The sequence below is a fragment of the Carassius carassius genome, chromosome 38 (genome assembly GCF_963082965.1).
Source record: "Carassius carassius chromosome 38, fCarCar2.1, whole genome shotgun sequence".
In the NCBI taxonomy this organism is placed as follows: Eukaryota; Metazoa; Chordata; class Actinopteri; order Cypriniformes; family Cyprinidae; genus Carassius; species Carassius carassius.
In genome coordinates, this window is record NC_081792.1 from 5,877,755 (window position 1) to 5,902,271 (window position 24,517).

Consider the following 24,517-nt stretch of genomic DNA (forward strand, 5'->3'; position numbering starts at 1 on the left):
TTACAGCCTCCACAGCTCTAGGGCCCCTGACGGGTTCCCCCATTCTCATTGCAGCCACGGGGGCCGCTCAGTGATGTCACCGTACCTGTCAGTCTACATCAAACCCCTCTGTTTACCCCTGCAGTGCAGCATGAGTTTATCTGAAATTGAATGCACTTCATCATGAGATGTTCACCCTCATGCATTCACCTCAGGCAAAAGTGTGCAGGATGTGTTTGGGAGCTTATTACAGAAAGAGAATTATCCAGTATGATATTACATACATTGTCCTGCCATTAAACAGCTTAGCTTTACTTAAAAATGGATGGACTATTTCTGTCAGCAGTCAATGATCAAATCATCTCTGAAGTGTGAAAACTGTGGCTGTATCACATGTTCACAAGTGATAAATAATGATTCATCACATGTGTGTATTAGTGCTAGTTACTGTACCTCACATCAGGTCACACCAGTCGCCATTACTCAACACACAGCAGTGACTTAAGTGCCTCTCAATGTGGATGTCCCATATTAATGTCAATGCTGTGGGGTTTTTATTTTTTTTTAATTTTTATAAATACAGCAATCCATAACTTCTGTTTACCCACAATCCAGTTATAAAGAATCCCTGCTTATGCAATTGCTTTGAATACACTTAATTTGACTGAACCAAAAATTAATTGGAAATATACAAACAGAATTTATTAGACAGGCAATTCTGATGGGCTGCAAATAAAGAAATATATTCTATAAGATTTAAATTTCATCTTTTGAACCTGTACAAATTAGAGCAGTAAAGTGGGCAATCATGTACAGTAGCTCAAACAGTTCAGTTCCATGGGAATGCATGAACTGATCAAATATATCTCGTGAATGCAAAGAAAGTGCAAATATATTAATGTTAAATGGTATCATTTGTTAAATATAATTACATATAAAGCAATCATGTTTAATAAGAAAGGGCTTTTATTTTACACTGTGCCCTACTTGGATGGACCTATCTAATTGTAACACACTTTATTTATTTATTTTTAAATTTTGAGCTGCATAAAATATATCCATTTGAAAAAAAACTTTATTTATTCAAAAAAACCTAGATGTAAAATGTAAGATGTCCATAACATCTCTCTGTATCTCTATGTAAATGTTTTATTTGTTCTGTGTGCAATTCCACAGATCCTAACACATCATTTAAGCAGAGTTCTAATCATTTAAATTGTACATTTTTTTATGTGCTCTGACATAGATTGTGTCACAGACTACAAAAGTCATACAATAAGACTCAAGTAGGTGTAATTTATACTTATTTAAAACGTATCATTACAAAAGTATATCATGATTTCATAATGATTTATCACTAATAAATATATGCATATGATCCAACCATGTGAATCATAGTACAAGAGTTACTACAAAAGATAAATAAAAAATAGATATCCATTATCATTTCACCATTGAACAATATTATCCAGTGAACAGAATGATCTGTATTGATGGTCAGCAGAGGGATTTCATTATTTTCTGCCTTATGTCATGTTGTGCTTGTCAAGTGAACTCTCTGATAACCTGAAGAGAAATGTCTTCTTTGGAAAATATTGCAGAATTCCTCTCTGTGAAAAAATCTAAAAGAAAGAACAGATTTTGAGTAAAGCACAGGTCAGAGTGCTCTATTGTAGTACATTCTGACTGAAATGCTTTACTTCTAAGGAATAACATGCTTTTCTGGTCACAATAGTTTTATATTAAAATATGATATCATTTAACAAGGCATTGTACCGAATATGTTCTCTTACCGTGTCTGAGAGAGTTCTCTGTCAATTTTATGAAGAGATTTTCCTTTGGTTTCTGGCAGTACAAGGTAGATGAACACAACCGCTGCCATTCCGATAACTCCATACACAAAGAATATTCCAGACAGCCCTATCACATCTGAGAAAAATAAAAGTTGTTGAAATATGATGAAAATTTTTGGCAAAAACCATTTCCATTTCATATGATGATGACTGACTGACTGTGTGTGGCCATGGTTGTTGTGCATACCTGTTATACTCAAGAAAGAAAAGGTAACTATGAGGTTGGCCCCCACATTGAAGCAGTTGATGAATGAATAGGCTCTTCCCCTGACTTCCTTTGGAAATATCTCACTTAGCACAAGCCATGTCACTGTGAAACAAATATGCAGTTTAATGCAATTAAAGTACTTTCTGTTGTATGGCATGAAATATTGGTAGATGATGGAATTTCTGTGCCAATAGGTGCACCAAGCATCTATTTGGACATCACTGTTTTAACAAATGTTTAGCCAAACATACTGGAGATAATGTTAATTGTATACTCAAACTGATAAGACAGCTTTGTTTGGTGCTGCATCTTTAACGACAGTAAATGTACACTTCCAGTCAAAAGTTTGAGATCAGAATTATTTTTTAATGCTTTTAACTGGAGTTTCTTATGCTCATCAAGGCTGCATTTATTTGATCAAAAATACAGGGTGAAAATGTTAATATTTTGAAATAGTTTTATGATGTAAAAATGTTTTATTTTAATATACATTAAAATCTCATTTATTCCTGTGATGCAAAGCTGTATTTTCAGCATCATTACTCAAGTCTTCAGTGTCACATGATCTTCAGAAATCAGAATAATATGATGATTTGTTATCAATGCTGGAAACTGTTGTAGTGCTTCATAGTTCTTTGGATCCTGTGATACCTTTTTTTCAGGATTCTTTGCTGAATAAAAAGTTTAAAAAAGAAAAGCATTTATTTAAAATATAAATATTATCTAACAATATACACTACAGTTCAAAACGTTAGGGTCACTCTCTGACAAACTCCTGTTACTCGCTAGAAAATGCATTCTTATTAAGTGGATTCACTCTAGACCTCCATCTCTTTCCCTTTGGTATCGAGAGATCTTCAGAATATTGCCTATGGAGAGACTAACTGCGGTGGTCAGGGGAGACTTTTATTCAGCAAGGATGTTAAATTGTTAAAAAGTAATCGTAAAGATTTATATTGTTAAAGATTTATATTTTTAATAAATACTGTTCTTTTTTTTTTTATCATTAAAGAATCCGAATATTTGGCAGCACAGCTGCTGCCAACACTGATACTGTAATTCTAATAATAAATCAGCAAACTAGAATGATTTCTGAAGGATCATGTGACACTTTTCACTGGAGTAATGGCTGATGGAAATTCAGCTTTGCATCACAGAAATAAATCATATTTTAAAGGATATGAAAATAGAAACCATTATTTTATATTGTAATAACATTTTGCAAGATTACTGTTTTTTTTCTCAGTATTTTTGATCAAATAAATGCAGACTTGATGAGCATAAGAGACTTCTTAAAAAAAAAAAAAGATAATAATATATATATATAACATTACAAGACTTACTGATCCCAAACCTTTGACTGGTTGTGTTGGTATTACTCCAAGAAAACTTACTTGGTCCAAAGCTGACAGAGAAGGCACTCACAACTGTCATCATGCAGATAAAAATAATCCACTTATACATGTCCTCTGAGTGTGAAGAAATATTTGAATCTTCATAAGCATCATGTGTTTGATGTCCAGTAGATGGAGTACTTTGACTGACCAAGTTTTTGCCCATGTTTTCTTGGTTTTCAGCCGGTGAGGTCAAATTTGAATGTGGTTCTAATGAATCTGTGCATTGTTTTGTTGTATCAATCACTGACTCTCTGCACAAGAAACCAGTAAGTATCAATCCTATAGCCAGCACTGTGCATCCACCAATCAGAAGTGATCTTCGACCAACCTTGTCTGAACATATCATTGCCAACAGAGTAGCAATGACTTTGACTACACCCAGACCCACCGATGCAAGTACTGCAGACGCGTTGCTCTGAAATCCCACAGAGAAAAGGATGGTGGAAGCGTAAAAGAGGACATTTGGCTGACCTGTGAATTGCTGACTGAGCACCAGCCCAAGACCAATGCCGGTTCTTCTGCACATGTTGTCTTTGGCTTTGAAAAGGTCAAAGACACTATATTTAACTTGTTCTGTCGGGTGCAGATTTGACACGTCCCCTGCTAATCTATCAGATTGCTGGCTATCGTCCTCTGTTAAGAGGCCTTCAGAGGTACCAGTTGTCGGAGGTAAAAACCCAATGGACACCAACTGCATAAGAGATGGTATAATAGCAAGTCCAAACATGTACCTCCATCCTGCTTGGACACCGGAGAAAACATAGTTGGCCGCATAAGCCAACAAGATCCCAACTGTAATTCCAACTTCGTACAGGGAAACCATCAACCCTCTGCGTTCGGGAGCAACCATCTCAGAGACGAAGATGCAGCAGCTCATGGAAGAAATGCTCATTGCAAAACCAATGATGGCTCTCCCAACCACCAATGCCAAAAAACATACGCTTGTAGTTAAGATGATGGTGCCTCCTAAAATGAGAAGATTACTCAGCAAAATGGATGTCCTCCTGCCATGACGATCAATCAGCCAGCCACCGATCACTGATGCTGACAATGATCCGATCAGAAGAGCGCTAACCACGGCTTCCTGCTGGACACAACCCAGATAGAAATGAGCTTGAAGCTGCAGCAGCGCACCAGATATTACTCCGAGCTCATAGCCGAACACTAGGCCACCAAGAGTGGACGCAATGATAGTGAGCACCAGGACAGAACAACCTAGAAAAGAGAAAGTAGCACACAAATAACACAGAAGTTAAGTTTGCACCTGGGATGGCCTGCTCATTAAAATAAAGGTTCCTTATTAGCATTGATGATTCAATGACGAATCTTTAACATCCATGGAACCTTCACTGCACAAAGGTTCTTCAGATTATTGAAATAGTATTCACACTTAAATGGGCACTTTCCCATTGAGAATGGGTAACGAGTTTCTATCTGGATAATTTAGATCGGTTTTGGGCCCTTTGTCTCGCCTGGTCGCCCACTGACGACAACATTGCTCAAAAAGTTGCCATGTGTATCATCAGCCTCACATTACTCCAAATATAGTGTTGGTAGATCATCCTGATCGATAGGTGAGCTTTTCAGAACTCCCTCAACTTAAAATTTTGTTTATATACAAACAATTTTAAAGTAGAAAATGTCACATTTCAGAAGGTGATCTTAAATTACAAGAAATAGAAAACATACACAAGTTCATAAACTATGACCTGCACTTTATAATAGGACATGTTGCTCTAGATTAAGTACAGCAATATCACCAGGCAGGGTATGCATATGGGCAAAATATAACTGATATTAAAATATATTTCCTATAGAGACAAACATAATCAATTACAATCCTTCGTTTTAATTTTTCTCAAAAATTACATGCTAAAAACACAAATAAGCATTGTACAGGACAACTTACCCATTTTTTTAACAGATGCTCGCTCATCAAATACGCAACAAGTCTGTCTCGTCCGGGAATCTAATATATTTCCAAAACATAAAAATATCAGATGGGAACTGCTAGTTTTAAAAGAAAATCTGTTCTTCTAGTCCTAGACGTCCGCTTCATTCAGCACGCTGTCACCATGACAACTCCCGTGTCGGCGCTACTGATCTCATTACAGCAGCTCTCTTGAGTGCGTTTTAATTATATCATATAAATCACCTGCAGCTGATGTTTCTGACTGCAGTCCTGTCCACACGAAAATACTAAACTCCCAGACTGCGGGACTCATGTGTAGCTGTAAAGTTTTCTGAAGCCACTATCAAGGAAACCATAAAATAACATCTGCAAAACCAACCCGTTATTTTAAAACAGAAGTGGGAAAAATAAATAAATAATAAGAGGCTTCCACCGTTTAAAAGTAACGTTAATTTATACGAATAAAAGTAGCTACCGCTAGCCCGCCTTCTCACCGATGAACATCCCTGACGAGATTTTTATCCCGACAGAAAACGGACTGGATCAAAAAGTACATTGTTAAAGATTATGTGCGGTCCACATAGTCACTGTAATAAAGGAATCATAATTGTGACTCATCTTAGTTTTTCTTTTTTTTTCGTCTGCCTTTTGTTCTGGCAAAGTTTCTTGGATCCTCTTTCAGTGCTGAAGTCTTCATCCAAGGAAGTCGCGCGACGTGGCAGGAGGAAGTCCTCCTTAACTCTGAGCCTTCGTGAATAAACAAGAGATCTGATCTCATCACAGTAACTCCGTGTCGTACTTGCCAGCACCTTTAAAATAAATATAAAATAAATAAATAATATATCAAACTAATTAATAATTCATGTAATAAATAATAAACATCATAAAAATAATAATAAATATCTATATTAAATTGTTTAAGCAGAAAATCAGACAGCCTGTCATGTTTTAAGTAGAATGAAACACCAAACGTAGTGGATTGATCGAATACATCTTAAAAGTCGACATAAAACGCCAGTATCACACATAAAGCGCCTATAAGAATATAAAAAATATTTGTATCATACTGTATACTAGAGCATTTCGTGTTTGTGTAATAGATGAGTGGAAGAGATAGAGGACTGATTCTGTGGGGTACAAATGCACTATTTCTGTTGGGAATTTGGGTAATAGTGTACAGTATGTCAGTAATCTTTTTAGAGATTATTGTTCGAGAAAGAAACTAACAACACACAAAAAAGAGATTATAAATGTAAAATGATTATGAATAGGACTGCTCTCTGGCGTGATGCAAATACAATGTCAGAACGGTAGATGGCGCTATATGCGCTTGTGTTTAAATATACATTAACGTTTATAGGTATAGGTAAATAAAGGAAAGAAGATGTTGTCTATAACAGAATACTCTTAGTGCACTCAAACTTAAATAACACACTTAAAATAATAGGGAAACATCCTAAAGGGGTTATGTGAACAATGTTATGAGTTTCTTGAGAAAAAAAAAATAATGTTAAGCTTTTAATAAAATGGTCAATTGAAATAGTAAAGTCTTTTTTTATTATTATTATTCTATTAGAGAGACTTATAAATAGAATATAAAACTCTGTTTTCTACACTCTGGAGCAGAAGGTGGCGGTAATGCACCTATTTATGTTGGTTGAATAGGTTGGTTACCAGCCGCCATTAAAAAAAAAAAAAGAAAGAAAAGAAGAGAAGAAGAGTATAATTTTTCCCGGAAGCAGAGTGCACATTGCTTCCGGGAAAAACGGATCATGGCCCACTCAGACTCAGTCGAAGCGAGTGTCCCGTCGTATTTAAAGGAAGCACAAATGATCAAACAGGGCGCGGAAGCCCGTGTCTATCGAGGTGCTTTTTTGGGTCAGTCCGTGATTATTAAAGAGAGATTCCCAAAATGATATAGCCACCCTGCAGTCGATGAGAAACTGACGCGCCGCAGAAGCTCACAGGAGCTAGGTGCGATCCTTCCTGCGATGCAGATCCTGCATGCTCTTCAAACGTGATGTCCAAATCCAAAAAAAGAGTTCAGTGTTTTTTTTTTGTTTTTGTTTTTTTTAAACAGCAATATAAATGAAGCTTACAGACTTTATTAGAGCCACAGAAAGAAAATGTTTCCATAAAAATACTCAATATGAAATTCATTATACATTAACAATTTTGAATTCTGTCAGCTGCATTTAAATCCTGGTCTGAAGTTTACTCTGTTCAGCGTGCAGTGTCACGTGTCTAAACAAACAGCATATACTGTCAGTGATTTCAGCCACTAGAGGCAGTTCTCGCACTGTATGAATGAAACAGCCTTCTCAGCCACTCCAGCAACAGACGCAACCAGGAAAACTATCAGCATGGATTTTTGTCGATAACCGATTGTTCCAGCAATCAACTATCATTGCCGATTAATCAGCAAAACCTATACATCGGTCGACATCTATTATTTACTCACCCTTAAGCTATTCCAAACCTGTATTAATTTTAGCTGGTGGAATGTGTGATATTGTAGCCTGTGACTTCTACTATGTAGAAATCAGTGGCTAACATCAATTTGTTTACCAACATCCTTCAAAATATATTTTGTGTTATATCTGTCAGAAGACAGAACAGGTGTTGAACAACATCAGGGTCAGTAAATGATGACAGGATTTTCATTTTGAGGTCAACTGTCCCATTAAGGCTTCAATAAGGGAAATAACTATTATGAATATTTTTAAACACCTATTTGCCTCCTAGCTGATTTTAAATTGTCCTGCTGGGTGACAAATGACTTTTTTGATGAGTACAAATAAGTGCATACATAAATATTAAGATTATTAATCTGCTAAATGAACAGATGTAAATGTAATTAACATCTACTCTATATGATTGACGACTTTGTTTCCTTTGTCCCAGGTATCATTGTTTATTTTGTTGAATACACCACTCATTGGATTGTCTTGGAGGATATTATTCAGTCTGTGTCAGTAAACGACCACATTGCTTTGGCTCAAGGGTCGGAGCATCTCCAGACTCTAGCAGACAAGATCGGTGAAATCCTAGCTAAGATGCATGATGAAGATGTCATCCACGGTGATCTCACCACCTCCAACATGCTTCTGGTCAGTGGCATGAAGCTGGTTCTGATTGACTTTGTTATATTTATATTTCTGCTCTACCAGAAGATGAAGGAGTTGACCTGTACGTGTTTGAGAAAGCTTTTCTCAGCACTCATCCCAAAACAGAGACTTTGTTTGAGAGACTTCTGAAAAGTTACATTGCTTTATCCAAAAAGTCCTCCGTGTTCATCAAAAAACTGGATGAGGTTCGATTGAGAGGATGAAGTGCATTACAACGTATATTCTGGCACTGAATGCTTTCACACGGGATTTGCTTCAAGCTTACAGCTGTGGGTTGATGTTGGAAATGTTGTAATGAATGTGTGACGTAATGAATGGTTTAAATTCAAATTCTCCAATTCAGTTTGGGTGCATGATAGATAAATGCACACTCTCGACTGAAGACTGATTGATCCGCTGAATTTCTGAGCAAACGTGTAAATCAGCATGTTCAGTGTGCTTCCGAGACCTGGGATTGAAACCAATAAAAAACTAATACCAAGTTTTGCTTTTATAATCTACATTTAAATCAGTAATATACAGTTTTTGGACATTTATGATTGATGGTCATGGTCAATTTAGCATTATTTATTAACAGTAGTGCTTTATCACATACAGATTGTATGCAGGAAAATATGGAGATGGAGAAAAAACCCTTTGGAGAAACCAGGTTCAGTTGGGGGACTAGTCTTTGTGATGCAGTCTGGAAACATAAACTCACAAATCAGAATTGAGGATTAATATTATTCAAAGAAATTCCTTTAGGCATTGCATTGCATCTTTTTTCTTGAAGATCAGGAAACATCACAGCAGCATGAGGTGAGAAGGACGAGATGTAGTCTGTTCAGAAACATGAAGGTAGAGCTGCCGAGATGGTATAAAAACAATGGCGAAAAAATGCAAATGTAATGATGATCTCCAAATCAAAATGGCTACAGGCTTGTCTGATCACAATTAAATAATTAAAGCCAGAAAGCTCAATAGAAATCTGAGCGGTCTTATTTAGTTTCTAATACAATGGCTTGCCAATTTAGAATACCTAAGAATGATGTGCATTTGAAAAGGCAATTAAGAACATTAATTAGAATTTATTTACATCTGGTACAAATGTAGACAGACACATATGTGTTTTATCCACAAAACACTACAAAACTATTTTTAAAGAAAAGCAAATGCAAAGGTGCCAGCATATCTACTTTTCCTTGGATTAATGGTGATATGGAAACTAATGAAGGAGAGAAATCGTGCCTTACAAATTTTTCTTAAGATCGATTAATGTCCAACAGACACATCTTCACTTCTCTAAGAAACAGTAATTAAGGACATTCGAGTTCCCAAACCGAACTTCTGTGTTAGTCAAATTTGGGATAAACTGAAAAAGCTAACTGGGAAATGGCATTATAATTCAACAAAGCAATTAGAAATTAGAGATAATGGCACCTTGCAAACTGCAACCTTTCTTAATTCTTATTTTGTGAATTCTGTAAAGATGACAGTGCCCATTAATCATGTTGGTGTTTCAGTTACACCACAGATAGACATCTCTCAGTCTGCCCTGTCTCTAATGGAGGTTTCTGAATCTTAAGATAATACATTTCTGAACTCTTTTACAATCTCCAAATATAAACGTATATTTGGATTTGATTCTATCTTTCTTAAAAGGCATGCAAATTTATTTACTGGACCAATAACAAAGTTAATCAATACCTCTATTAAAGAAGGGAAGTCTCCAAAGGATTGGATGTCAGCCATTGTTCTTCCGGTTTATAAATCTGGAGACCCAACTGAGGTGAATATCTATAAGCCTTTTAGCATTTTATCCGTTATTTCCAAAATTGCAGAGAAATGTGTTGCTGAACAGTTGTGAACGCATCTTAATAGCAGCCCTTATACACTGCACCCAATGCAATTTGGATTTCGAGCCAACCACTCTATTGAGACTGCAAACTGCTTTCTCTTAGAAAATAAGTTAATGGACGAAGAAGGTGTTGTTGGGCCCATATTCTTGGATTTAAAGAAGGCATTTGATACTGCCGATCATCAAACACTAATTTGTAAATTAGTTAATTAGAATTTTTCCCCTAATATGCTAAATTGGATGAAGTCTTATCTTACAGGTGTTCAGTGTGTTAGGGTGGGTAGTGAAACTTCACCTTTTCTGCTCAATGAAACGGGTGTGCCTCAGGGATCCCTCCTGGGGCCTCTGCGTTTCAACTTATATAGAAATGATTTACCCTCTGTATGTACAGGGTGTAATGTTCAGATGCATTCAAATTATACCGTAATTTATGTCCATGCAAAAACCAAATAACTAGCAGCTTCTAAACATAGTGCAATAATGATTCAATTCAATTCAAGTTTATTTGTATAGCGCTTTTTACAATAAAAATTATTACAAAGCAACTTTACAGAAAATTAAGTTTCTACAGTATTTAGTAGTAGTTTATAAGTGGTGACTGTCAGTAATGATAAATGTAAATAAATGGCTTGGTTCTTAATGTAAAGAAGACAGTATGTATGTTTTTCACAAAGATGTGTGTGTGTCTGGAGAGATCATTCAGGTAGTCTCTAATGTTAAATGTCTTGGTATTATCCTCCATTCCACTTTATACCTTAAAAAACAAGTGAAGAAAGTATTGCAAATAACTAAATATAATCTTGATAATTTTAGGTATATAAGAAACTGTCTAACAACTACAGCAGCAAAATTATATATAAATTCAATGATTATTCCTCACTTATATACTGTATGACAACTTGGTATCAAGCTAAAGAAACAACATTAAAGCCTGTTCTCTCTCTGTACAAGCAGGGATACATAGTATTAGATAAAAAAAACCCAATTACTTACATCACTGCAATATTTTGTGAAGATATGATATTCTCAGTTGGGAAAATGTTACAAAATACACTTATGCCTGGCTGATGTTTAAGATTTTGAATGGAAAAGCTCCTCCACCACCTAGTATTTTTATTAAGCATAAACTTTAAACAGCAGATCTACAAGATCTAATGAGAGACGAGATTGTGAAATTACTTTCAGGTCCACCTCCTTTAGCCAATCAGGCTTTTCTGTAAGAGCTTCTCAGTTGTGGAATACACTTCCAGCTGAATTTAAAAAGTTGCACCATATATAATTTCTTCAGACAAAGTCTTGAAGTCTGGCTTTTGAAAAAACAGACGTGATCATTTTTAATTTATACATTTTACTTCTAAATTTACTACCAATGTTGAATATTATTAATCTGCTTTTAACAGGTTTCTTGAACTTAGCTCGCTGTCAGGCAGCTAAATGTATGTTTTGTGTATCTTTTTTTATATTATTTCATTAATATTTGACTAATTGTTTAATAATTACTAATTTTTATTAATCCATAATGGAGTCTTCTGTGCTTTATGCACAGAATGTGGTTAATGTTTCCAGCATGCTTGCTATGGAAGGTTGTGTTGTTGTTTTGAGTGCTTGCATGGTTGATTGTGTTAAAGTGTTGATTTTTTTTATAGTGTTAATACTGTTGTCACATTAGCACTGTTTGTTTATTGTTTTGAATATTTTAAAGGGTTTTGAAAAATCTTGCCAAAGGACTGCAGCTAAAATTTAGTCGACTGGCTAACACTGGCACATTTACACAGATGTTGATTAATGTGTTGTTCTTATAAATTAAAAAATAATAAAACATCATTGTAAATACATTGTTAAATTTACTAATTTTAATTTTTACATATACAAAAATTGTTTTGGTTGAACAAAAATACAATTTGTTTGATGATTATCCAAAATATACTTGGATCCTCGATGTTGAATTACTACCTCTTGTTGTATCAAATATAATGCATTACTTGTCACTGTTCTTCTTGATTTTATGATGAAAATGTAGCATTTTTATACAAAACACAACATCCAGTAAAGATACAAAAATAGAGAGATCGGTAAATTTTGCCTGACCAACAGAAATAAAACACTTTATTTCAGCATAAATCAAAAGTACAGACACTCCATAATAAAAAAAGGTTTATCTAAAGCAGTAAGCCGGCATAAAATAAATATAAAATACATTGTCATTCCCGCTGATGGCACAGAGAACATCCTAACCACAGGCTCAGGCTATTAGGCAAAATGGTTCAAAAATAAAATCCATCCAATAAATATAAACACAAACCAAACAGTATTTTCATAAGAGCATCAAGGCTGTAGGATATTAAACTCTTACAAAAAAAATAAAAAATTGAAGCGATGGCAGAGCACCTTGATTTTTGGAGGTGTTCTGCAGAAATGCATCTAGGTGAAGCCCCTGTTGGTAAAGATCACAGGAGCGACCAGACTCCAGGTGTATAATGACAGACAGACCCAGCTGGAGGAGAGTTTCACCCACACTGCTGGCCACTTGCTCGTCATGGCATTGTAGTCTGCATCAGGACTGGTTTAACAATAAAAATCAATTATATAATTCAGCAAATACTTATATACAGTGCCTGCTGTTGTCTGTGTTTCTACTTTTCTATTCAGATTGTTCAAGAATGCTACATCGTACTTCAGAGATCACTGGGAAATGCACAAACCTGTACTAGTTGGTGAGAGTCATCATGATGTAAAGAGACGCCAGGAACAGCATGAAGTGAAAGAAAGCGTAGCTGTACTGAACAGTGTCTCTTTCATTGTCCTCCTCAATCGGTGCTGTGACCTCTTCTGCTGTCTCAGGACTTACTTACTGTAAAGCTTTCATCCACAACTGTGCTATCTTTAGCTGCTAGGGTTAGTTTATTAACTTGACTGGTATTGGAAGAGCGTATACTGTGAAGAAGAAAAAAGGAAGCTTTTTATGGCATAAGCATTAGAACTCTAGTATGGCTCATCTGGATACTAATGTTGTGTTCAACATAATGTCTTCAACAATGTTTATTAATCTTTTAAAACTACATCAAAAACTTGGAACATTACCATGCATGCTTCAAATTAGTTGGTTATCTGGTCCAACTCATCAATTATCCAACTTATCCATTTAAAAAAAAAAAAAAAGGTAAGGTAAAAGTAAATAGGTAAATAATGTGCATTTATTCAGATGTGTCCAGAGTTTTCTGGCAGTTACTTTTTTTCAAATAATCCACAAGTTACTCCAGAAAGTGGAGTAAAAAAAATAAAAATATATATTATAATTTTCTGTGTAGCTGAATTAATTAATTAATGAATACAAACAATATTATCGGCACCTTCTAGAAGTAGTTACAAATAATTAGATTTGAAGCAAATCTTTTTACAGTACACTTGTTAGCTACAGTACAAAAATCAAATTTTCACCCATTTAGAATTGTGTCACTGTGTTTACAGACAAAATAAGAAAAAAAAACTGAGGCTCAAGATAATACCCAAGCATGGACGATCTCAAGGCTATGAGCACATCTCCAAAGACCTTGATGCCACTGTTTTCACCACATTCACATAATGTTATCTGGTAAGCACTTCCGTAGCCTGATGGCAAAAACCGAGAGACTCAGGAGGAGTTTCTTCACCCAGGCCATCAGGCTCCTAAACTCAAAACCAGCCTCTTAACATCTTCATGTCTCCACTTAATATTCACTTTATCAGTAAGATATTCATCATTCACTACCTCACATAGACACACTGACAGTGTCACCCTGTTTGCACATTTGCTTCTTGTACATTCCTGTGTATCTTAATATTTAAGACTACAGTTTACTTTAATGCACATTATTTTGCGTTCTATATTTAATTCTACAATATACATCTTTTTTATATTTTATTCTTATATTTGTATTGTTTACTTTTATTTCATTCTTACATAGCTATATTTATGTATATTTTCATCTGTGTTGTTCCCTTTCAAGGGAACTTCGAACTGCGTCCTCTGAGGGGACACTATGGGGAACACCTCGTCGTGACCCGTGTCTGAAGCATACTTTGAAAAACGCCAACGTGTTGGCCGGCGACAGCCTCTGACGTCACTACCAGCGCGACTATAAATACGCGCCCGTAGGACCCGTCACTATCTTCTTCGTCTTCAGTTGACTGTTTTGTTTGAAGCGTGCATCTGAGAAACGACCAAAACGGTAAGAGCGATCTATTACTGTTTTCATCATGGCTTCCACTAGCAAGGCGTTTAGACAGTGTGTGCATCCGTGTCAGCGTTATCTGACACCCGATGACACGCACACTCTTTGCGTCTCTTGTTTGGGCGAAGAGCACGCGCGCGATGTCCTTGAGGGGGCGGTCTGCGTGCACTGCGAGCGTTTCTCTCTGAGAAAGCTCCACTCTCGTTTGTCTCTCTTTTCGAGGAAAGAGGGACAGCCATCTGGATCCCGCGGCTCAGGTCCCGCCGTTGCCGAGGCACGGAGGAGAATGAGCTCGTGGGGATCACAAATGGATCTCGCTGAGGAGTGTAGAGAGGGACCTTCCTTTTCACACTCTCTGGCGGCGAACGAGAGCGAACTTCGGGAGGCAGATGTGGTATCATTAACCCATTCTGACACTGAAGTTAGTGCTCTGCTGGGTTCTACCCAGGAAGAGCAGGAGATGTCTGAGAGTGGTGAAGAAGCTGAGGCTGAGCCTTCTCAATCCTCCTGTCCCGCGTATGAGGAGCTGTTAGAGGTTATGGATCGCGCCACGGCAAAATTAGATTTGCCATGGAAGCGTGCCAGCAAGGTGGCGCCACGAGGTCGCCTTGCTGAGCGGTACTTGTCTGACCATAGCCCTCCAGCCCAGGTGAGCCTTCCATTCTTGCCTGACTTGCATGCAGAAGTCGAAAAGGAATGGAAGAGGCCGTTTTCCTCTCGCATCCACCGGTTTCAGCATACGAGCTATGCTAATATCGAGGGCTTGCATGAGAACGGCTATGAGAGGATGCCCCCTGTAGAAGAGACGCTGGCTTGCTATCTCTCTGTGGGGCAAACATCCTCTCTTAAATCTCCCGCTTTGCCATCTAAGCCCCTCCAAGATACATCCCGCTTAAATGGCAGGTCATACGCGGCAGCCGGTCAGGCTGTGGCTTCACTGCACACGATGGCGGTGCTCCAGGCCTACCAGGCTGACCTGCTGAAGGACCTGGATACAGGTGAGGGCCTTTCACCTGACCAGGTAGCCGAGCTGCGCCGCACCACAGACCTCTCTCTCCGAGCTACCAAGCAGGCCGCCTCCGCCATGGGCAGGTCTATGGCGGCCATGGTGGTGACGGAGAGACATCTATGGGTGAACCTGGCTGACATCGGGAAGGAAGAAAGGGGGTTTCTTCTCGATGCTCCGGTCTCGCCTTCTGAGCTTTTTGGTACCTCCATCGAGATGGTGGTCGGGAAGTTCAGGGAGGCAAGGGCGCGCTCAGCGGCCTTTAAATCCTTCATTCCACGAAGGTCCAGGTCCGAGCCCGAGCAACTCAGGGGTCCTGGCTCATCTCGATCTGAGGGTCGTAGAGGGGCGCAGAAGGCTAGTGTTGCGGCTCGCGCTCCTCCCCCGCCTAAGGGCAGGGGCAAGAGGAACCGCGGGTCACGGAGCGGTAAGCAGGGTCTGAGGGACGTGATTCGGACGAGGCAGCGTCCTCGCCCGGGTCAGAGCGGTAGTATGACCTAGTAGCTCCGGATGTTTTTAACCTCTGTTTTTAACCTCTGTTTTTTGTCCTCCCCTGCCTAATTCCCCTGTAGCCACCAGCTTCCACCTGATCGAGGTTAGGTGGACGGTCTCTCACATAACAGTCTCCTTCTGGACCTATGATGTTTTGGTTGGTTCTATGTTCATAGCAACCGCCTTACTGACGGTCTGGACCAGAAGGGGGCGCCCCGCAGCGGGACTCCAGTACAGGAGGGTGGGTGAGTAGGTAACCCTTGCTCTACCTGTTTATGGACGTTATGTTGCTGGTGGTTATATGTCTACTAACAATCTCTGTGAGTTTCCTTACAGTAGCTAGGTGGCCAAAGAATTGGCACAGCACTGCAGGGAATTCCATAGATGTCCGGCTAGAGGACGCAGTGTCTCGTTCCCTCTCAGGGAACCATGGTTACATTCGTAACCTGAGACGTTCCCTTTCAAGGGAACTTCGAACTGCGTCCTCTGAGGGGCCGCCTGGCGAGGTGATGCTCCCCTCGCCTAGAAAAGAGGGTTGGAGCTCACCGCTCCCGTGCGATCCAGCGCCTCTGCGATGCTTGGGAACCTCTCTGTACACACGCTTGCCTGTGTACTTTCTCAAAGCCACATAAGTGGTAAGTGTGCACGCAAGACTCTGCGCACTTTCTGAAATCCACATAAAGTGGTAAGTGTGCACGCAAGACTCTGCGCACTTTCTAAAATCCTGTATGGTAAGGGTTACGCGCTCCGCTTCGTTCCCTTTCTTGGGATGATTCGCCCCCGGTGTTCCTTGGGCTTCATCCAACCAGTGTGTATTTGTTATGCACCTCAAGCATCGCTTCCCTCAACATGAGGGGCTGGGTGGTCTCCCTGGAGATTTGGCTCCCACATACTGTGCGTCTCCACTAAATAGCATATTGTGGTTTTCAGATAGTAGGCTTCACCAGGTCTCTCTGAAGGTGAGCTCCCACGTTCGGTGGTCGCCAGGTAGTAGGCCTCACCAGGCCTCCCTGGAGATTTAGCTCCCACATACTATGCGTTTCCACGGAATAGCATGTTGTGGCTTTTTTCAGATAGTAGGCTTCACCAGGTCTCTCTGAAGACGAGCTCCCACATACTGTGGTTGCCAGGTAGTAGGCCTCACCAGGCCTCCCTGGAGATTTAGCTCCCACATATTGTGCGTTCCACTAAATAGCACATTGTGGTTTTCAGATAGTAGGCTTCATCAGGTCTCTCTGAAGACGAGCTCCCACATACTGTGGTTGCCAGGTGGTAGGCCTCACCAGGCCTCCCTGGAGATTTAGCTCCCACATATTGTGCGTTCCACTAAATAGCACATTGTGGTTTTCAGATAGTAGGCTTCATCAGGTCTCTCTGAAGACGAGCTCCCACATACTGTGGTTGCCAGGTGGTAGGCCTCACCAGGCCTCCCTGGAGATTTAGCTCCCACATACTGTGCGTTTCATAAAGAAAATACGAGCTCCCCCGATTTGTGGATGTCAGGTGGTAGGCCTCACCAAGCCTCCCTGGAGTTGAGTTCCATATTGCTTTCAGTTTCCACTGAGGTGGTTATCTGGTAACAGATAGTAAGCCTCTCTAGGCCTCTCTGTAGATGAACTCCCACATATTGTGGTTATCAGGTAGCAGGCTTCACAGGCCTCTCTGAATGTGAGCTCCCACATACTGTGGTTGTCAGGTAACCTTTCAGTACACACGCTTGCCTGTGTACTTTCTCAAATCCACGTAAAGTGGTAAGTGTGCACGCAAGACTCTGCGCACTTTCTGAAATCCACGTAAAGTGGTAAGTGTGCACGCAAGACTCTGCGCACTTTCTAAAATCCTGTATGGTAAGGGTTACGCGCTCCACTTCGTTCCCTTTCTCGGGATGATTCGCCCCGGTGTTCCTTGGGCTTCATCCAACCGGTGTGTACTTATTGTACACCCCAAGCCCCCTCAACTTGGGGGGGCTGTGTGGGCAATTCTCGGGTAGTTCAGCAGCACCCCCCTTTTCTGAAAGGGTCACCTATGAGCATGCTGCTCGGAGCTCGGAGTCTTCCTCTCTTGGGAGACTGATTCCCGGTTCTTCAGAGCGCTCCAGTACCACATACTGTTTGAGACGCTCTGTGAGAGCAGGCATCCTGCTGAGGCAGGGGCTGAGGCCTCCAATTGCTCTGCTCCCGGGCCATTCTTCTACGAGCTGCTCTGACAGAGTCCCACGAGAACCCCTCCTTAGAACAGTATTTTAAATCCATGTTATGGTAAGTGTGCACGGGAGTCTTTGCGCACTTTCTAAAATCCACATTGTGGTAAGTTCGCACGCTAGTCTCTGCGTTCTTTCTAAAATCCCTAGATGGTAAGGGCTTCGCGCTGCTGCTTCGTGCCCTTTTCTTGAGTTGGTTTAAGCCCCGTTCATCTTGGGCACCACTCCACCTAGGTATCCTCGGATACCTATCTAGAACAGGGCGCCGCTACTAGAGTGCTGTAGGGACAGCCCTTTCGGCAGGTTTTTGCGAAAGCTAGCAGTAGCCCCTGTGTGACAGGCAAAGACTTGGTAGAGGAAAGTGCCAGGCTCTTAGCCGTATCCCTTTAAAGGAATCTCCGTGATTCCAAGCCTTTAGCTCTACCCCGGGCCAAGGCCCTACAGGATAAGTTGGGTATGTAGCTTAGGCCTTTGGCCGTAAGGGATAATGTCATAAGGCAGCCGTCAGACCGTCCCAGGGGCGACTCCCGGTGAAGAGAAAAGCGGTAGGGTTGGTACTTAGTGTTTGTCATGATTCTGGTCTGCACTCCCCTCAGCATGGCGGCGTGGGTATACTGTTCCCCATAGTGTCCCCTCAGAGGACGCAGTTCGAAGTTCCCTTGAAAGGGAACGTCTCAGGTTACGAATGTAACCATGGTTCCCTGAGAGGGAACGAGACACTGCGTCCTCTAGCTCCCTGCCATGCTTCGGACGCAAGCTTCACGAAGAAGATAGTGACGGGTCCTACGGGCGCGTATTTATAGTCGCGCTGGTAGTGACGTCAGAGGCTGTCGCCGGCCAACACGTTGGCGTTTTTCAAAGTATGCTTCAGACACGGGTCACGACGAGGTGTTCCCCATAGTGTCCCCTCAGAGGACGCAGTGTCTCGTTCCCTCTCAGGGAACCATGGTTACATTCGTAACCTGAGACGTTTTCTTTAATAATTGCACTGTCCATGGAGCGGACCTGACTCACATTTCACTGCTGGTTATATATGCTATATATAATTTTGTATGTGACAAATAAAAATCTTGAATCTTGAATGACGTTTAAGACCCATGGAGCAGTTGCCAACCTCACCGTAAGTGGCCATAAGAGAAAACCTGAAAATGATTAATTTTAACACATTAAAAACACTATACCTTGAATACAAAATGCAGAGAACAAATATGGCCAGTCCAATGATGCTCTGAGCGTCCCACCACTGCAAATACGGGGCAGAGGGCACAGTTTCCTCTGTGTCTACAATGATGACAACCATCTGGTTCTCGACCTCCAGTGGGGCGACTGTGGAGGACGTGATCTGCTGGAAGATGCTGATCAGACTCGGGTTGGATGTGCGGTCTGGAGATGTGGGATGAACACTGTAGTATGTTCGTAGGTGGAAAGGAAGAGGACAAAGGGGTCGGCTGGACTGCTGACGAATTTATTAAACGAAAATAACTAAAAGTTCACAGACACCCAATGGTGAATTTTATTCTGACACGTTCGCACAACACTTTCGGTTTACTCCTTCCGGTTTCTGTTTCCAGCTCGGGTCAGCAGTCCGTCTCTCTCTCGCTTGCTTCCGTCTCTCCTGGCGTTTTATACTCTCTCCACGCCAATTACTGGAACAAGAAACAGGTGATGATAATTTTTGCCAAACTACTCACTTACCGCTCGTCTCCTGATTCTCTCTCCCGCTGCAGACTTCGCTAAACCACGCCCCCCCCTGCCACATACCCCCACCGCCCGTCTCAGGCCTGCAGCCCCCCCCCCCCATTCCTGGAGAGGAAGTCGGCCACCGCCATCTGAACACCCGGCCTGTGGATCACCTTGAACTTAAAAGGCTGAAGAGCTAGATACCAACGAGTGATCCGCGCGTTGGTATCCTTCATGCGGTGGAGCCACTGCAGCGGAGCGTGGTCCGAACAGAGGGTGAACTCCCATCCCAGGAGATAATAGCGGAGGGTGAGGACGGCCCATCTGATGGCAAGGCATTCTTTCTCTATAGTGCTGTACTTAGCCTCTCTCTTCGAGAGCTTCCGGCTAATGTACAGCACTGGCCGTTCCTCCCCCTCTATCTCCTGGGACAGGACTGCACCCAGCCCCCGGTCCGACGCGTCTGTCTGCAACAGAAAAGGGAGAGAAAAATCAGGAGAGTGTAACAACGGCCCGCCACACAGAGCAGCCTTGACCTGGGTAAAGGCCTGCTGACACGGCTCCGTCCACTGGACCGTACCTGGCACCTCCTTTTTAGTAAGGTCAGTCAAAAGGCTGGTGAGGTCCGAATAATTAGGAATAAACCGTCTATAATATCCCGCCAGCCCCAAGAACTGCCTTATCTCCTTTTTGGTCTTGGGACGTGGGCAGGTCGCAATAGCGGCTGTCTTATCAATTTGGGGACGCACCTGTCCATGCCCCAAGTGGAAGCCCAGATACCTTACTTCCACACGCCCAATCGCACACTTCTTTGGGTTGGCCGTGAGCCCCGCCCCCCTCAGCGACCTCAGGACAGCCCTCAGATGCTGCATATGCCGCTGCCAATCATTACTAAATATAATGATATCATCCAGGTAGGCAACCGCATATGCAGCATGGGACCGCGGAATCTTATCCATGAGGCGCTGAAAGGTAGCAGGTGCCCCGAACAAGCCAAACGGAAGGGTAACAAATTGGTGTAAACCAAACGGCGTTGTAAAAGCTGTCTTTTCTCTGGATAATGGAGACAAGGGGATCTGCCAATAGCCCTTTGTTAAGTCCAATGTCGAATAAAAACGAGCCGTGCCTACCCGATCAAGCAACTCATCAACCCGCGGCATTGGATACGCGTCTAATTTCGACACAGCATTCACCTTGCGATAATCCACACAGAACCGGACTGAGCCGTCCGTTTTCGGAACTAAAACTATCAGGCTCGCCCAGTTACTGTTGGATTCTTCTATTACCCCTATGTCAAGCATAGCGCCTAATTCAGCCTGAACTACTTTTTTCTTGTGCTCAGGTAAGCGATACGGCCGGCTGCGAACTACCACGCCCGGCTCGGTCTCGATATGGTGCTGAATCAGGTTAGTACGGCCCGGTAGGGGCGAGAAGACGTCGGCAAACTCTGCCTGTACTTTCGTTAAATCAGTGAGTTGGGACGGCGAGAGGTGATCTCCACCTGGAGCCAGGGCGAGGGATTGAGGTTTGATATTTGCCTCTGGACCGAGATCATCCTCCCCCCCAATCACCGTTGCCAACATCACTGATTCTGCCTCATTCCATTTTTTAAGGAGGTTGAGGTGGTAGATCTGACGGGACCCGTTCCTATCGGACCGTATTACCTCATAATCTAGATCTCCGACTTTTCGTGCGACCTCAAACGGTCCCTGCCACTTAGCCATTAATTTAGAGCTCGACGTTGGGAGTAATACAAGTACTTTCTCTCCCGGTGCAAATTTGCGTAACCTAGTTCCCCTGTTATACAGCTGGCTCTGGCGGTCCTGGGCTTGTAACAAATTCTCCATTGATAGCCGCCCCAATGTGTGGAGTTTTGTTCTCAAGTCCAGCACATACTGAATTTCGTTTTTGCCCTGAGATGGTCCCTCCTCCCAATTTTCTCTCAGTACGTCGAGCACCCCCCGGGGCTGGCGTCCATAGAGAAGCTCGAAGGGGGAAAACCCCGTGAAGGCTTGAGGGACCTCTCGCACAGCGAATAACAAGGGTTCTAGCCACCTATCCCAATTTTTGGTGTCTTCCTGAACAAACTTACGGATCATGGATTTAAGAGTGCGATTAAATCGTTCGACCAGGCCGTCGGTTTGTGGGTGATAGACGCTAGTTCGAATCGATTTAATGCCCAACAATCCATACAGTTCGCGTAGCGTACGTGACATAAACGCCGTGCCCTGATTGGTGAGGATTTCTTTTGGAACCTCCACCCGGGAGATAAGACGAAACAGGGCATCCGCAACACTTTTAGCGGAAATGTTGCGGAGGGCCACCGCTTCAGGATATCGTGTTGCATAATCAACTATGACTAATGCAAAGCAATGTCCTCGTGCCGATTGCTCTAATGGCCCGATGAGGTCCATACCAATTCTCTCGAAGGGGACCTGCATTAAGGGAATAGGGCGCAAAGGCACTTTTGGGGCGGCTGGTGGGTTCACCAACTGACATTCCGGACAAGACGCGCACCACCTGCGCACGTTGTCATGAATGCCCGGCCAAAAGAAACGGGTCATGAGGCAATTTAGTGTTGCTGCCTGTCCCAAATGGCCCGCCATAGGGTTAGAATGAGCTGCATGGAAAAGCATTTTCCTTCGGAATTAACAATTGGGTTGTATTCACTTTTGTCCGAGCGTCTTGGGTCACTCGATACAACCGGTCTTTTAAAATGGCAAAATACGGATAGGTGAGCGGGAGGGCAGGTTGGAGAGGCTGGCCATCGATGGAGCGGACCTGTTGAAATGCATGCTTTAATGTCTCATCCTGAGACTGCTCCAGAGGAAAGTCATCACGATGTGATGGCGATGTATTTCGGGCGACCGGCCGACCCGCTGGATGATGGCCCTCCTCATGTCGCCGAAGACCAGGAGGTTCGCCACCGGAAGTTGTTGCGCGGCCACCTGGGCCTCGCCGGAGAGCAGGGGAATGAGGCGCACCGGCCACTGCTCGCGGGGCCACCCGCAGGCCTCCGCCGACTTTTCGAAGAGCTCCAGGAAGGCCTCCGGATCGTCCTGGGGCCCCATCTTGTGTAGTGGCAGGTGCATGGGGGCGGCGGGCGGCCCGGTGGCCTCGGCGCGAACCTCCCGATCAATCCAGCTCCGGAACCTCTCGCGGTCCTCCTGCTGGGCCTGAACGATGGCTTGGAAGCGCCTCTCCTGATCGGTCCTCAGGTCCAGCAGGGCCTGGTGTTGTTCGCGGTGCAGGACCGCGAGGGAGGCGATGATATCCGCAAGCGGCGTGGAGGACAGGCTTTGCATGGCGTTAAACATGAAATATACATAAGATGTCATTACAAATGAAACCATTTACATGGCAGGTACAGACTAGCGAATACCTGAATTCTGGGGCAGTACAGACAGAGCAGAGGCTATGACACATAATAACATGTTGAAGCTGATGAAGAACTTGTTAAGCACGCATCCTTCTGGCTGAGTGTAGATGTAATAGCAGAGAACTGCAGCCGTGAAGGACAGAATATAGTTCACTGCTGTTACCGACAGCAAGGCTAGAAGGAAGGAGTGTCCAATTACTTAATACACATATTACGACAAATAGGTTTACACATGTAACATATTTACTTACCTATATACCACCTCTTTCTATTTTCTCTTTCCATTTTTTCAACCCAGGATTCGTTCCATGAGTGGGCAAAGTCAATAAGCAAAAACAGCTGAATCAGAATAAAGCAAAATGCTCCACAGCTTCCCACAATAAACCACACTAAAGAAAAAGACGTAAATGAACTTAGATTTTTTGCAGACCCAAATTGAGCTGGGCATGAAGTAAAAAAGAACATATGATTAATGGAGACCTCCATAAACATGCAAAAAACACTGTTTGTGTTTCCTTTGCCCATTCAACTGAACTAAATGATAAAGAACAATGCCACTAGAGGTGATGCATAAACAATGCCAATAAGTTATTACATTAATAATAATAATACACTAAATAAAAAAAATTTAAAAAATCCTCTGCCAAGTACAAACTGCTCAAAAAATAGTTCACCCAAAAATGAAAGCTCTGTCATCATATTCTTACCCTAATGTCAATGGTTTATGTTCATCTTCAGAACACAAACATTGTTGTCCGTCCACTGAAAACCCATGCAACCAAATTTGTTTATCATTCTTTAAAAAGTATGAAAATACATAGGGATTATACATAGTGAGTATTCCATATGTATCAAGTGGTTTAATCCAAGTCCTCTGAAGAGACACAATCACTTTATAAGAAGAACATAATTAATTTGAGCTTATAAACATTGATTAACACACATATGGTAAACGGAAGCTCAAATGTACATAAAGTGACTGTTTGGATTAAACGATTAAATTTGAATGAAATAAACACTCAATTTAATATTAAGTGTACAATGATTTCTATTAACTTTGGGTGACCTGGCCCTTCAAGCTGATGCTTAGCAAAGGGTCAGTTGCCAAATGAATGATTTCCACAAGCACTTTACCTTTATTCTTATCATGTGGTATCATCATTGGCAAATATTTAACTGAAAGGTATCCAAAGTTTCTAAGACTATCACAGAAACAAGAGTGACTTCTAATAAAC

The 24,517-nt window shown here is 41.8% G+C and overlaps 1 protein-coding gene and 2 pseudogenes across 1 annotated transcript; 1 reads left to right on the forward strand and 2 right to left on the reverse strand.

Moving 5' to 3' along the window:
• Positions 1-1,510: 1,510 nt before the first annotated feature.
• On the reverse strand, positions 1,511-4,656 carry slc2a10 (solute carrier family 2 member 10; the record flags this gene model as incomplete). The annotated part of the gene is made up of 4 exons (XM_059528687.1): positions 1,511-1,601; positions 1,773-1,908; positions 2,020-2,142; positions 3,435-4,656. Coding segments are annotated over 4 exons (1,572 nt in total), but the record flags the coding sequence as incomplete, so codon positions are not given.
• Positions 4,657-7,121: 2,465 nt separating this feature from the next.
• Positions 7,122-8,680, forward strand: LOC132118939 (EKC/KEOPS complex subunit TP53RK-like; annotated as a pseudogene).
• A 3,840-nt stretch (positions 8,681-12,520) lies between these two features.
• LOC132118932 (serine incorporator 1-like) overlaps positions 12,521-24,517 on the reverse strand; it is a 38,398-nt pseudogene continuing 26,401 nt past the window's right edge.